Source organism: Falco punctatus, assembly GCF_963210335.1.
Source record: "Falco punctatus genome assembly, chromosome: 3".
NCBI classification, from domain to species: Eukaryota; Metazoa; Chordata; class Aves; order Falconiformes; family Falconidae; genus Falco; species Falco punctatus.
In genome coordinates this window covers 66,301,947-66,315,086 of record NC_137582.1, presented here as the reverse complement: position 1 = coordinate 66,315,086, position 13,140 = coordinate 66,301,947, and the positions used below count along the sequence as shown (strand labels likewise).

Genomic DNA, 13,140 nt, shown 5'->3' with positions numbered 1-13,140 from the left:
GACAACCCTGGCACTACCATTATCCAAAGCAATGAAGTTTACCAGCATTTTTTTCCCTAGAGTTTTGATAAAGATTTTATAGCAAGGAGAATCTAAATCTAGCTCAGTCTAAGGGCATATTCAATTCCACCTAGAGTGCTACTGCAACAGTCCTCTCCTATGAATCTGGGTACAGCCTCATTTTAAAACCTTTTTTTATAAACAGATTTTGGTGCATTTAATGACTAATTTTTGCTATGTAATTTTGGTTTTCTGTCTCTGCTTCCAGTTGTTGCCATAGATAGAGGCAAACACATTAAAAATATATATTAGTGACTTTTTTCTTGACTTAAAGACATCTAATAAAAAAATTAACTAATTGAAGAACTTTAAATACTAGGCTTTTTACAGTGTAGAAAAAGCAATCTGATCATTAATCTTTTTCAACATTAAAGTCTTCCAAAAAATGACAGTGCTAGTCTAATTTATGAGATATAGGCATTACAAAGCTTAGAAACCAAGTAGCTATTGAATCCTCTGAATATCAGAAACATTGACAATCTTTCTACTGATAATTCCCCCCCGCCCCCCACCCTCAATTTTTAAGCAGTGAATTCTATTGCTAAAACCAACAACACAGAGCTGGGGGATTTCAGTAAAACTATTTAAGATACAGTATTTTCTATGGTTTATACATGTTGGAAGTCTTAAATTTGCCTGGAAGTCTCCTTTCATGCCACAGCCTGACTATCACACAGGTTTTTCCCAAGTAGAGAATATGAATGGATAATAATTTTTTTATTTAAGTGGCAAGGTCTGTGAATGGGAGAATTGTAGTTCGTAGGATGGAATGTCTTTTAACATCACTTACTAATGCATGTCCTGAGGGTCACATCAAACCATTTTCTTATTATAATTAGTGTGAAAGCAGAACAAGACTATCACAAATTTAATTAGACAGGCCCTACAATTTATGCTGTTGAATATGTCCTGAAACTGTTAATAAAAGGACCACGTAGTCAAAATGTATAGAAATAGCCTTCTTGCAATGTCATTGCAGACTCACAGTTCCATAAAGATTGTTTTGTCTAAACACGCACAAAAATATGGTCTGGTCATAGATAGGTATAAATGATATTTTTCAGTATTCCAAATGATATCCAAAAGATACCTTTCTGCTGCAAGTCAATTTCATTAATATTTGCTATACAGAAATTATTGATACTAAACTTACCTTGAATTAATTATAAGCAAGTTTTTATTCTTTGTGTTTTTCAACAAATGCTTTTGAGACACAAAGTAATCCTGTGTTTACCAAGCCTGGAGGAAACATTGCTTTTACTTGCCCTTATAAAATTGGACATTCAGCGCAGCAAGTGATATGGGATAGGATTAAAGCAGATCAGGTAGATATCATTGTTCTGTGCAGCTCCTCAGGAAAGCAACGCTTTGGTTCAGTTTTCAAGGAGTATACACTGCTGGGTTGCTCTGATCAGGCAAACACCATGATTGTCATTCAAAATGTTACAGCTTCTGACATTGCAATGTACCACTGCGTAGCTACTGGAAGAAGCAAAACCTATGTGATGAGTTTTTACTGTGGCTAATAAGTAAAAGAGAAAGTTGTAGACATTTTCACAGTAAGAGCTTCTGAGACATTAGCACTGTTACCATATGAAATAACTCTTCAGTAACATGTGAAGATTTATTTGAACACCACGTTCTGATTAGCAGCATGTAAAAGATAGCAAAGTTAACAAATAATCTTGTTTCCACAAAAAGAAGCTGGTTTTAAACTGGTCTGATCTTTTTATAAGACTTTAGACCTGTTTGTGAGAAACTGGTTTGATGTTAGGAAGCAGACCCTTTGAAAGAGGGGAGAGGTCCCAAGTTTGCAGGTAGAGGTGGGCAGGAGGGGAATTTCCCATTAGCACAGTGCACTGCAGGGTCCTGAGGGTGAGAACTAGCCTTCAATGAAGGCCAAGAGCTGAAAATGTAAAAATTTGTAAGCTGGCCTCTACCTTATTTATGTAAGGAGTTTTTTTATGGGGAGCTGAGGGGCTGCCTAGGTTGTGCTGTGATTATCATCGCAGTTTGATTAGAATGGCAGCTTAGGTACCACACATAGACACTTAAAATTTCTCAAATTGTGAGCTGAATCCCACCTTTACTTCTATTTCCTGTTATGATTGAAAAAAAGAAAAGACTCAGTTTTGGTTCTTCTCTATAGAATGTATTCTGAAGAGATGGTTCTCATACCACCCTTGTCCTTTTGTCGCAGCATTCAGTCCAGCTTCTGTTGTACTGCTTTTGTTCCTGGTGTGGGAAATTACTTGGTGGAGTGGGGGGAATTAGAGAAAACTGGGACCTAATAGAAGTGTAGTATTCCAGAAAGCTTTTTAGGATAAAATACAACTATGGCTTTCAGAATGATTGACATGCACGGAATGTACTTTACCACGGTTCCCTAAGCAACACCCCCTGCCATCTCAGCACCTGCTGGTAGGAGTAACAGAGGGTGGAGCGGAGTGGAGACCCCACAGCCAGGCTCTGTAGAGCTCCCTGCAGGAATGGGGACCTGGGGGGCTGATAAGCTGCATAGCAGTTGTCAGATAAAGAATATATGAGATGTCCACTGCTGAGCCAACCATTGTAGCAAAGTGACCCTCCTCAGATGAAATCATCTCACTGCAATACTGATGCACAACTCCATCTCAAAGTTACCTGCCTCCAAGGTACTACTACACCTCACCAGATATTTGATACCAATCACTAACAAAAATAGGTATGACTAGAGTCACTTAAGCTCCATCTAAATTTAAAGAAAATGGATGTGTTCTGGTGAATTAAATCTAAAGAGGGGAAATTGTCTAAACTCCTGAAATACCACACATTGATTTAGTGTCACAAGGTGAGGTCAAGCTGACCCACCCTCTAAAGCTCTAAGTTCTGGCTGACAAGCTGATAAGGTGTCACGACCCCCATACATGCACAGAAACTTAGTTGAAAGTAGGACAAAGATAATTGTGGCAGTGGGAGATCACAACCCCCAACTCAAATAGCCCCCCCGAAAGAGGGCAACCCCCCCCCCGGTTGGGGAGCATGTGTAGCTAGTGAAAAACTTCAGCAGTGCTGTCTAAGGATGTGTGCTAATTTACGTTGGAAGCCAGAAACTTGTAACCTCTCCTGTGTATGATAAATGTGCAGTGTACTATAAAGCATAAAAAGTGGACAACTGAGGGGAGAAGTTAGGGAAGACTCCATCGTAACTCCTGGGATCAGTGGAGGGGCTGAACCTGCCTTCTCCCCCACAGGGACGCCTGTTGGGTGAGAACTTTATTCTGTGACTAATCCACGCTAGCTGTTACTAAGTGTAAGCTTGCTTTGCAATCAGTGTATTACCACTGGCAATCTTTGAACCTTACTCTGTCACAAACCTGTATTTTGTATAATAAAACTCTTCAGCATGTTGTATAAGTCTCAGGAGATTTGAGTAGTTGTGATAAGGGATGTGACTCAGTGACGCTGTCAGCGAGGGTCCCTGGGTCGGTCAGTGGAATCGCCCTCTGACACAGTGGGCTGTCAAAATGCAGGTAGCGGACAGGCTGGTCAGACACGGGGGTCTCGCCTTTCTTGGGAAACTGACAGGCTGGTCAAATATAAAGGGTTCAAAGAACCCCCCCTTCTTAATGTGACACCTGGTAATATATGAGTGTTAGTAGACATCCCTTTGACAGTACTAAGAGCTGTAGCATGGGGTATAAAAACATCAGAGTATGCTTAAACTGTTATATGGTTAATTAAGAAGTGGCAAATGTGCTCAGGGAAAAAAGTGCTGATCTGCTTTGCTCTGAATACTTGCCACAAAAGTCCATCAAATTGAGCAGAACGTGAGAAGAGATACCAGGACCAGATTTCTCTTACTTCTGACAATTTTATACATTCAAATTTTAAAATGTTGACTATATTCATATAATCATGTGTATCCAAATTGTAGAGCAAAATAAATGTTTTCTGTTTACTCCAAGTGAGTTGCAAAAAATACAACTTTAAGAATTACCAGTCCTACCTATACAAACTGTCTTTTCTCCAAAAAATTTTATTTTCCATGCTTCTTTTGCTCTTGAAACAAATACTATTTACAGTTTTTTGTTCTAACAATGCCAGTATAGTTATACTTGTTTATTAGAGGAAGAAAAGGTATAAAACCATCAAAGAAGCTGAAGTGCAGTATGATTCAGAAAACACCCCATTAGCTCACTTTTAATTCCTCACTCCGTGTTATGAAGCAAATTTGATTTATTTTTCATTAATACCAAAGGAAGCAAAGTGTCAAGGGTTTCCAATTTTTTCTCTGATGTTTGGAACTGTTTCATAACATGCAATATTTCCAGTCAGATATGGAGAATCACTAAGGGGAAAGATGCACCAGGCCATGCATCAGCTCCCACTGCACCCTGTGCCATAGCCAGGAAGGTCTCTCACAAACTTACGAGTGACTTACTGTGCTTGATGCAACAGCTGTGGCTCAAAAACCAAGTGGTGACAGAAACTTGCTGTGCTCTTGCTCTTCTTTTTTGTTTGTTCTGTCAGTTCAGTCACATCATTTTCTTTGGCTTAGCATTACAGCGATGCCACACTGTAGCTTGGATTTGCTACCAAACTCCTCCAACGTTTTTAGCCTGTTGGCGTGATTCTGCATGGATACTGCAAATCTTCTCACCTTGCCCAGTTTCAGAGATGTTTTGAAATACTGAGTCTAGGAGCTGGGAGGATAGCTGCATTGTAAACAGTAATAAGGAAAACACTGTTTAGATTCAGGGAGAGTAAGAGGAAAGATAAGAATCTTTGTGGGTTTGGGCTTTTGTTGTTTTACTTTTTTTTTTTTTGAGAAACTGTTGGTAAGAGGACCCCACAAATTTTTGAAAAGGAGGAATCTTGAGTGAAAGGAGGTAGAAATAAAGCACAGTATTATTTGCAGAACTGGTAATAGCTCCAAAACTGCTGAAAGAAGCAGTTGAATGTAAATTTACAAGGAAAACCAGCATGGAATTCCTATGAAGAAAAAAGGGAGAGAGGAGGGAATGGGTTTTCAAGTGTGGGGAAAGCCTGTGTTATTCTTGCAGTTGTATCAGTAAAAGAGCAGGCTGCATTTGGCACTTTCAAACATTAATGAAAATAAACTCATGAGATTACTCATTATCACAATGTCCATTCTATCCCACAAAATATTGTGATTGTTGCTTTTTAGTAACAGGAATTTCCATCTGAAGTGGGAGTTCTGCAAATCTTTTATGTCCTCAAAACCTGGAACACAAAGCAACATGTGTATGTAAAGTAATGTAGCCTTTGTTGGAAAATACAGAAAAAGGTGGCTGAATATTACATAGTAATATAATGTGTTCAAGAAACTTGATTAATTTCCAATGTGTTCTTCACCATATTGCTCCTAAAAATTCTCCTAATATGGAGATTGGTCATGTCACCAGATTCCACATCTGAACTAATTTCAGATTTTTACTTACCATGCTTTTCCCTTTTATTAGATTTCTGTTTCTGAAGGAAGCAGAATTAAAATCCATGATTTGTTTTGGATTGGGAAAAAAGGGGAAATGTCATATGGAAGAACTTAATTAGTAGGGTTGAAAAATAAATTGTTAGTCCATCCTGAAGACCTAACCATTTTTAGGAAGGTACATTAAGTTTTTTCTTGCCTTAACAGAAAGTGAGATAGCAAGGTCTCTTACACAAAGTCAAATAGAAACATTTTGTGCTGCTGTTTGCTCTCACTAGAATTGAGAAAAAAAACAAGTTGGTGGTTGTATTCAAATGTATACTTAGGGGTCAGAATTACATTGTGATTTGTACTAGCCCTTTCACCAGCTTTGTTGCCCTCCTCTGGGTGCATTCAAGGACTGTAATGTCCTTCAGCTGCGGGCCCAGCACTGCAGGCAGTACTGCAGGTGAGGCCGCACCAGCGCTGAGCACAGGGCGATGATCCCCTCCTGTGCCCGGCTGGCTCTGCTGTGTGTGATGCCCCCAGGGTGCGGGTTGCCCCCTCGGCTGCCAGGGCACTGCTGGGGCCTATTGAGCCCACTGCTGACCAGCAACCCCCACCCCTATCTGCAGGGCTGCTCTCCAGCCACTCTTCTCCCAGTTTATACTTGTGCCCAGCATTACTCCATCCCAAGTACAGAATCCAGCATTCGCTCCCTTCATCCATTGTCACAGCACAAACAAGCTGCAACAAGGCTTCTACCAGCAGTCAGATCCTACTGACCATGCTGCTTCTCCTTCTTCCAGAGGCCAGACCACACTGCTCCTTCTCTGCTACATCCAGGTTCTTCCTTCTTCAAGCTCCTCCTCCATCCAACCTCCTCCTAGACTCCTCAGGGCTATTTAACCAGTCAGCAGGAACGAGCTACAGCTGCACATCATCCATGTCAATCAACCCACTGCCGCTGAAGCAAGGCCACAGCTGCATATTATCAATGTCAATCAACCCACTGCCTTCATTCCTCTGTAATCCACTAGGCAGGTGATTTTATCGTAGAAGGATATGAAGTTAGACAGGACTTTCCCTTTGTGAACCCATGCTGCTTGTGCCTTTAAGTCTTTCAGTAGCCCCCAGTAAGATCTTCATGGTACCCAGATGAAAAGCAGGGCACTACTTGTCCAGTCACTGAGGGTTATACAGTTTTGAGCTGGGAGGAGACAGCAATACTTCTGTGCCATTAAAAAGAGAAGAAAACGTTGTGGTAGGGGGTGAGAAGAAGCAGGGTTGGAGTGAAATTGTATCTTCCTTCTTCCTTCATGAATTCATCCAGTATGAACACAAGATATCAGACCATGTTTGTGGGTCTCTACTCAACAAATCACCTTTCTCTGGGCATGGATGCATTCATGCTGGATTTTTGCCTTTCAGTTGTAGGCAAAACTATTTCAGTGATGTCTAGTTAGCATACTATACGTGCCAGTCTAGCAAGGCATGTGACAAACTGCATGAAAATCTTTAAAATGCAGTTCAGATCTCTTGTTAAAACAAACAACTGTCTGGTCCATCAGTGCTTCCACCTCAAAACCAAAGTCAGTGCACTGAAGGTTGGAAACCTTTCTGCAAAAAAAAATCACAATCTTGCAGAGAAAAAGCCAAGGTTATGAAGATGGGGAAGGTAGGAACACATTGCCTAATACTTAACAATCAGAAATTGTACTGATGCTGAAAATACACTTAATAGCCTCCCATTAGCATATTGCCTTTTATGAGAATACAAGAACTAAAGGAGGCACATGACAAGCCTCTGACATGTTTCTGCAAAATCTTGAATGTTACGTTAAAGTCAGTAATTATAAAAAGTTTTGTATAGTTAAAGGAAACAAATGCCTCAGGATGGCATTGCTCACTTCAAATGAGAAAAGGCAAAAGGGCTTTGAGTTGTTGTCTGTTCTAAAAAAGAAATCTAATTATTTTTGTCATCCAAATTTAACTGACAGCTGATAATCTCAGCCTTCAAACTCATTAACTCATAGATGATTATCTTGACCTGATAAAACTAAAGGTGAATCTTCAGGAAAAGAAAAATGAGGTCTGGAGTGTTTAGACTGAAGGGTGGGGACGCTGCTGAATTCTGGAATTCTGTCCAGATGCACCCATCACCATGATGATAGTTAAATATGAGATTCTTGAAATTTTTTTTTTCGTTGTTGCTTAGAGGATGTTTTCTCCTTATTTCTGTGAGTAGTTACTGGCACAGGTAATTATTTCTGTGGTATGTAGCTAGATACTTGGAAAAAAAGACATCATAATTTCTCCTGAATCTGGACATAGCTATAAGCACCACTCTGCCATTTTAAGTACACAGCAGTTTAAAACATGCTGGAAGTAGAGTGATTTCATATGCAGTTGTAATGCAAAAGGCATCAGTTTTTGTTATCAGGGAGCCTTCTCTATTATGTTACACACTTTCAGCAGCATAAACTTCTGAACTTTCTTTTTTCTTTCCAATAAAATAAGATTGGGATTCAATCAGAAGATTCTTTTTTTAATGAGTATTTTTTGTTAACCTTTCTCACGAGCACATTAATACTAAAGAGGTGTGCCTGAGCAAGTCTCATCTGGTATTCAGGAGAGCAAGATAAGAAGCTGTGAACCTTTTTGATCCAGGAAAAAAAAGCCATCTGGTGATGGGCTGGCAGCGGGGTAGCTGGGATTACTGTCCTTCGTGGTACTGATTGTTTTCCTTTGCCTATGAACAGAGCATGTAAATTTCTTATCTACTCAGAATGAAAGCTCTGTGTGGCAGCTGTGGTTTCATCTTCAGATGCTATCCTTCTCTGTGCAGTGAGCAGAAGATTAAAGATGGACTAACCTAAAGACAGCTGTCAAGTCCCTGTTTACTAGTGAATTGCTAGTGCTTATGTGAAACACAAGAAACATCTTTATGGCCATAAGATATGACCACCATCTCTTGTAGTAAATAATACAAGAGGCATTACTCTTTTCCATCCCAGGGCATCCTCACTTTTCTGTACCTTTTGTATGGTTTTACTCCTTCGTGTTGAGAAACTGAAGAACATGCAGGAAATATTTCTTCTTTGGTAGGTAACTGGTCAGTGTCACACCCAGTGCTTGCCTCATCGAAATGTTACTGACACATAGGGTCATTCGAGACCACTAGAAGTTGATAAGATCACCTGGCTATGATGTTTTCTGTAGTAGCTGATATTGCTAGCCACAAATACATTATGTACAGAAACATTTATTACCTATTATTTGTGTTTGCTTGCTTTTTGTACTATTGGTCTCAAGTCTCCAGAGCACTACTGAAAAAGGTGCAACAGAGAAGCAGCAAGCAGGGCACTGTGGAGGGCTGCAAAAAGCTGGCTTGTTCTGTGGTTGCATGCACTTTTTTTTTTTTTTTAATGCGAGCACTAAACAAGTTCAGAATTGTGACAAGAGAAAAATTTATAAGTGTTTTAAATGCATGATAACTGTACTGAGGACTTGTGTTGTGGGTTCTCTGTGTGACTTTATTACCTCTCTTCTTTCTCTAGCTTTTTTCCCCTCAAAAATGAGAATATCACATTAACTTTCTGCAAACTTGAGAAAACCGTAAGAATATTTTGACTTATACTTTGAAGACACTGTCTTGCCAGTCTCCACCCTTTAGTTATTACATGTTGCTCCTTAGCTTCAATTGAATATGACTCCATACTGAAGAAGTCAATGCATTATAAGCAAAGTTACTAAAATATAATTTTTCCTGCCTTGGTTGTAATTCTCAAAGAGAGGATTTTTGCTTAGGCTACAACAAATAAGGTGGGTTTCCTGTCATCCACCTTCAAAGCATGTACAGTAGTACTAGGTTATTACAAACAAGCGATCACAATGGGAGAAATTGTTGTGGAAATATTTTGTTAAAAAGTGAACAGATTTATTTTAGAATTAGAGAAGAAAATAACTGTGTGCAGCACTGAATAGAAAACCTCTTGAGGACTGAAGTATCTTCCCGGTACTCTGAAAAATATCCTGTTGCTCATGGAAGTATTGAATGATTTTTAGGTATCTCTTATGGAAAAAACTTTACAATGCCAAGTTAAGTAGTCTGAGTGCTTTTATTATCCATATATCAAGTCACTTATGTATTGACTGCTTTCTCACCAGGGGAAGGAAGGAGACAGAAAAAGATTATACAAGGCACCACTTTTTTCTTCATACCACTGTGCTGTGTTCACTCACCTTTGGTCATCTCAGTCACAACTTTCATAAGAGCTAAGCAAAGAAGACGTGGTTGTGAGGGTTGAATACCGAGCATGAGCTGTCAGTGAATAATGTCTCTAAATAATCATTGGTTTTCAACTTTGTCACAAAAAGTTCATGCTGGTTTTTAGAAAAATACTAATCATATTTATTACAATTGTATTTTAGCAACTTGGGATCACAAATGGTTTATTATCTACATAGCTGGAGGAATTTCTGCTGATGTCTTACTGATAGTCTTTCCACTGACCTGCATCACCACTGCTTATTGCAAAAAGTGAGTAACAAACCAACTTGCTTAATATACTGAAGCAAGTGAGTACAAAGGTTTTAACAGCTTATCCTACTATCCTCCTCAAAAACAATTAAAATGCAAGTAGTTGTGGAAATTAAATTTGCTTGCCAAAATTTTACACTTGAAAAACCTGATTCTACAGCCTATGAAAAAGTGACGTTTTTTTTCCCCACACTTTTTTCACAATAAGAGAAAAAATGGCTTATTCAAGTTCCTTAGTCAGCTAAATGCTTACAGTGGTATTAGCTGAAACTTCAGGCCGAGAGTGATTTGTCAGGAATAACATAAACCTAGGCATAGGTTGTTCCTGTTACGCACATAGAGAAGGAAGGGTGACACCCTGAACTTTTCTATATCTTCTAGCATTATTTGTCTTCTGACTTTATGTTCCAAATTTGCTCACAGCTGGATCCAAAATAATAGGTTAAACCGTTATCTAAGTTTACTGCCAAATATAAGTTACTTGCCAAATATACACTAATTGTCTGATCCAGAATATCTGCTTCCAATGAACAGAAATAGTGAGCAGAAAAAATATTTCTTCCCCTACCACAATATATGAGGCGGCTGGAACTTGTTGGCAATATATTGTTGTATTTTTCTGTGAATCAAAGGGCCTTTTTACCTGTGTCCAGGCTTTTACAAAACACTGCTAATCTCATGCCTGTTAGTTTGCAAGTCAGAGGAAAGACTACTTGGATTTTTACTGTATTTATTGGTTTCAGGGGGAAAATAAGCAATACCAGCAATATGTCTTGTATGCTGGAATTAGGTATTTTGGACTATACTATCATGTATGATGCAGTTCCCTGCAATATGTTTCTGACTTAATGTGTGTCATCTGAAGGGAGATGCAGAGGTTCACAGAGGCCTTATCAAAACCTTTGTACTCTACTCAGATGCCAGTAAGAGCAGCTGGACAGCTGGAGCACTTGTATTTTGCATTGTGTATTTCTTAAGATCTTTCTCTTCTGTATCTGCTCTTTGTATATCACTTGAATATTATAGTCTAATCTTAAACTATAAAGACAAAAAAATTTGAGTATTTTAAAGTATGATTATCCCTAGTCACTATTTTTTTGATGAAGATTCATTAATGTTTTACAGCTACATTTAGAGGCTCAGCTGTGTCCATGTTATTAACAAATTAGCTCTCTTTTGGTTTGGTAGCGTTTGTATTATTCATGTATTATTCATACCTTTTTTCCTCAAGTGACTACTTGTAAAACTGAGACAAAAAATTGTATCCTGTGATACCCTTTGCCTTTATTTCTTCTAGTTCAGCTTCACTAATTCATTGGGACAGCTGTTTCAGTGATTCTCTGTTCTTTTTGGATTGTAACAATCAGTGTTTGGAGCTCTGAGCCTTTTTCCCCCCTTAATAATGCTATTCAAGGCCTAAAGTTTAGAGGTGGAAAGATAGGAACCAACATCACTGTTGCTACCTTGCCTCTTCATACCCTAAGTTGGGTATGTTACGCTGTGCTTAGGGAAATGGCTCCATTCTCACTGTGGGTGTGAGAATGGCTTCACACCTGTCTCCTCTCAGGTGGCACTTCTGTATTATCCAGCGATGAGCTCCACTGTCAGTATGTCCTTATAAAGGTCTTTGACCTCCGGCCATTTCTATTTCTCTCATTCTGATTGTTGGGTCCCTGTTTGTATCAGAGTGAAGCTCTTCTGAGGGTGACCATAGGCTAGGGACTAGCTATTTGTTTCAGAAACCACTGTTCCTCCCATGCCAGTTAACCAAGGCACCATCACATTAAGTTGTCTTCATGACATGACTAATTCTTAGCCTGGTCAATAACTTCAGAGTAATTCTTGTTTTCACTGACATAGGAGATACTACTTCAGTGTCTGATGTATGTGAGGGGAAGGGGCATTCCACTGGTGCTTTACTAGGCAGCTGATGTGGGACACCTGGGAAATATATTCAAAGTAGAACTTCTTTTTTCATATGAGGTGAACCTGAAATGTGTATGTAGAAAACAGGAAGACAAAAAATATTTTAATTGATGGTTGAATAGCTCCTTGTAATAAACCAGCATATTAGGAAAATTTGCTATTTTATTTCCTTTTCAAAGTTGTAGCCTTTTTAAGAAAAGTCTTTCAATTTTTTATTTTTTTTTTCCTAATGTTCTTCTAGACTGCTAACTGTTATAGAAGATCCAGTTTTCATGGAACATGGAAGAAGAGAGGAATGATCACTCTGGCAGAAAGAGGAGATTTACGACAACTGCAGAAATGTCTCACACAAACCCAAGAAAAAATCATTAGATGCCTTCTTAAGAATGAAGTAATGAAAACACAGGCCTTGTATTTGACTTTATTCTCTTTGCACCAGTGAGATGTAGAAGGTCAAACTGGCTATGCAGAACACTGCCTGGGCTGCTTTGGCTGGACACCTAGCCTGGGCCAGGTTATATCAGGTGTGTCTATGTTCGATTGCAGCCTGCAGCATTAACATATCCTTTGATTCATATGTAGAGTTAAAGATTATTTGTACTTCTGCAATTTAAATTTTTTACCCAGTAGATGTACTCTTAAGTAAGAATTTTAGAACAGCTCTGATACGTGGAATAGAACTGCATATGTTCACACAAAGTTAATTTGGTCTGAGAAATCTGTGTGTCTAAGAAGCCTAAGTGAGAGGTTGAGAAAGAAAATGTGCTCAATGTTGTGTAATTCCATGATTTTTGCATCTCAAATTGAAAGGTCTATAGAATAATAAATTCCCAAGGCTTCCCACACAGGTGGTGTTATTTTGCTGCTGGGCAAACAGTACTATTCAGCAGACAAAAGCAAATATATCAAGGATCCTTCAACCTAGATTTAAAAGTATGAACAGAAGCTTGCTATCTGACAGCTGTGTGATTTTACAGGCTTCTTGCCACTTACTACAGCTAGTTCAGTATTACCTATTTGGGGATGGAATAGACGTGTAGCCCTTGCTCTCCTCCCTCCCTTTTTCCCCCCAACCTTTCCCCCCATGTACAGGAGAAAAAAAACCATGAAGACTGTCACTGTCAGGTTATATTTAATAATAATTTATTATAAGGTTTCATTGCACCAAAAAAAAAAAAAAAAGAAAAAAAAAAGAGAA

The 13,140-nt window shown here is 38.9% G+C and overlaps 1 protein-coding gene across 1 annotated transcript in view; it reads left to right on the top strand.

The window, feature by feature from the left end:
- The window catches only part of CD226 (CD226 molecule), a gene marked incomplete at its 5' end in the record, with an annotated part of 29,503 nt that extends 16,363 nt beyond the window's left edge, over positions 1–13,140 (top strand). The window contains 3 exon segments of the mRNA XM_080380627.1: positions 1,231–1,581; positions 8,543–8,577; positions 9,871–13,140. Of these exon segments, the coding sequence (XP_080236753.1) occupies positions 1,231–1,581; positions 8,543–8,577; positions 9,871–10,020 (536 nt within the window).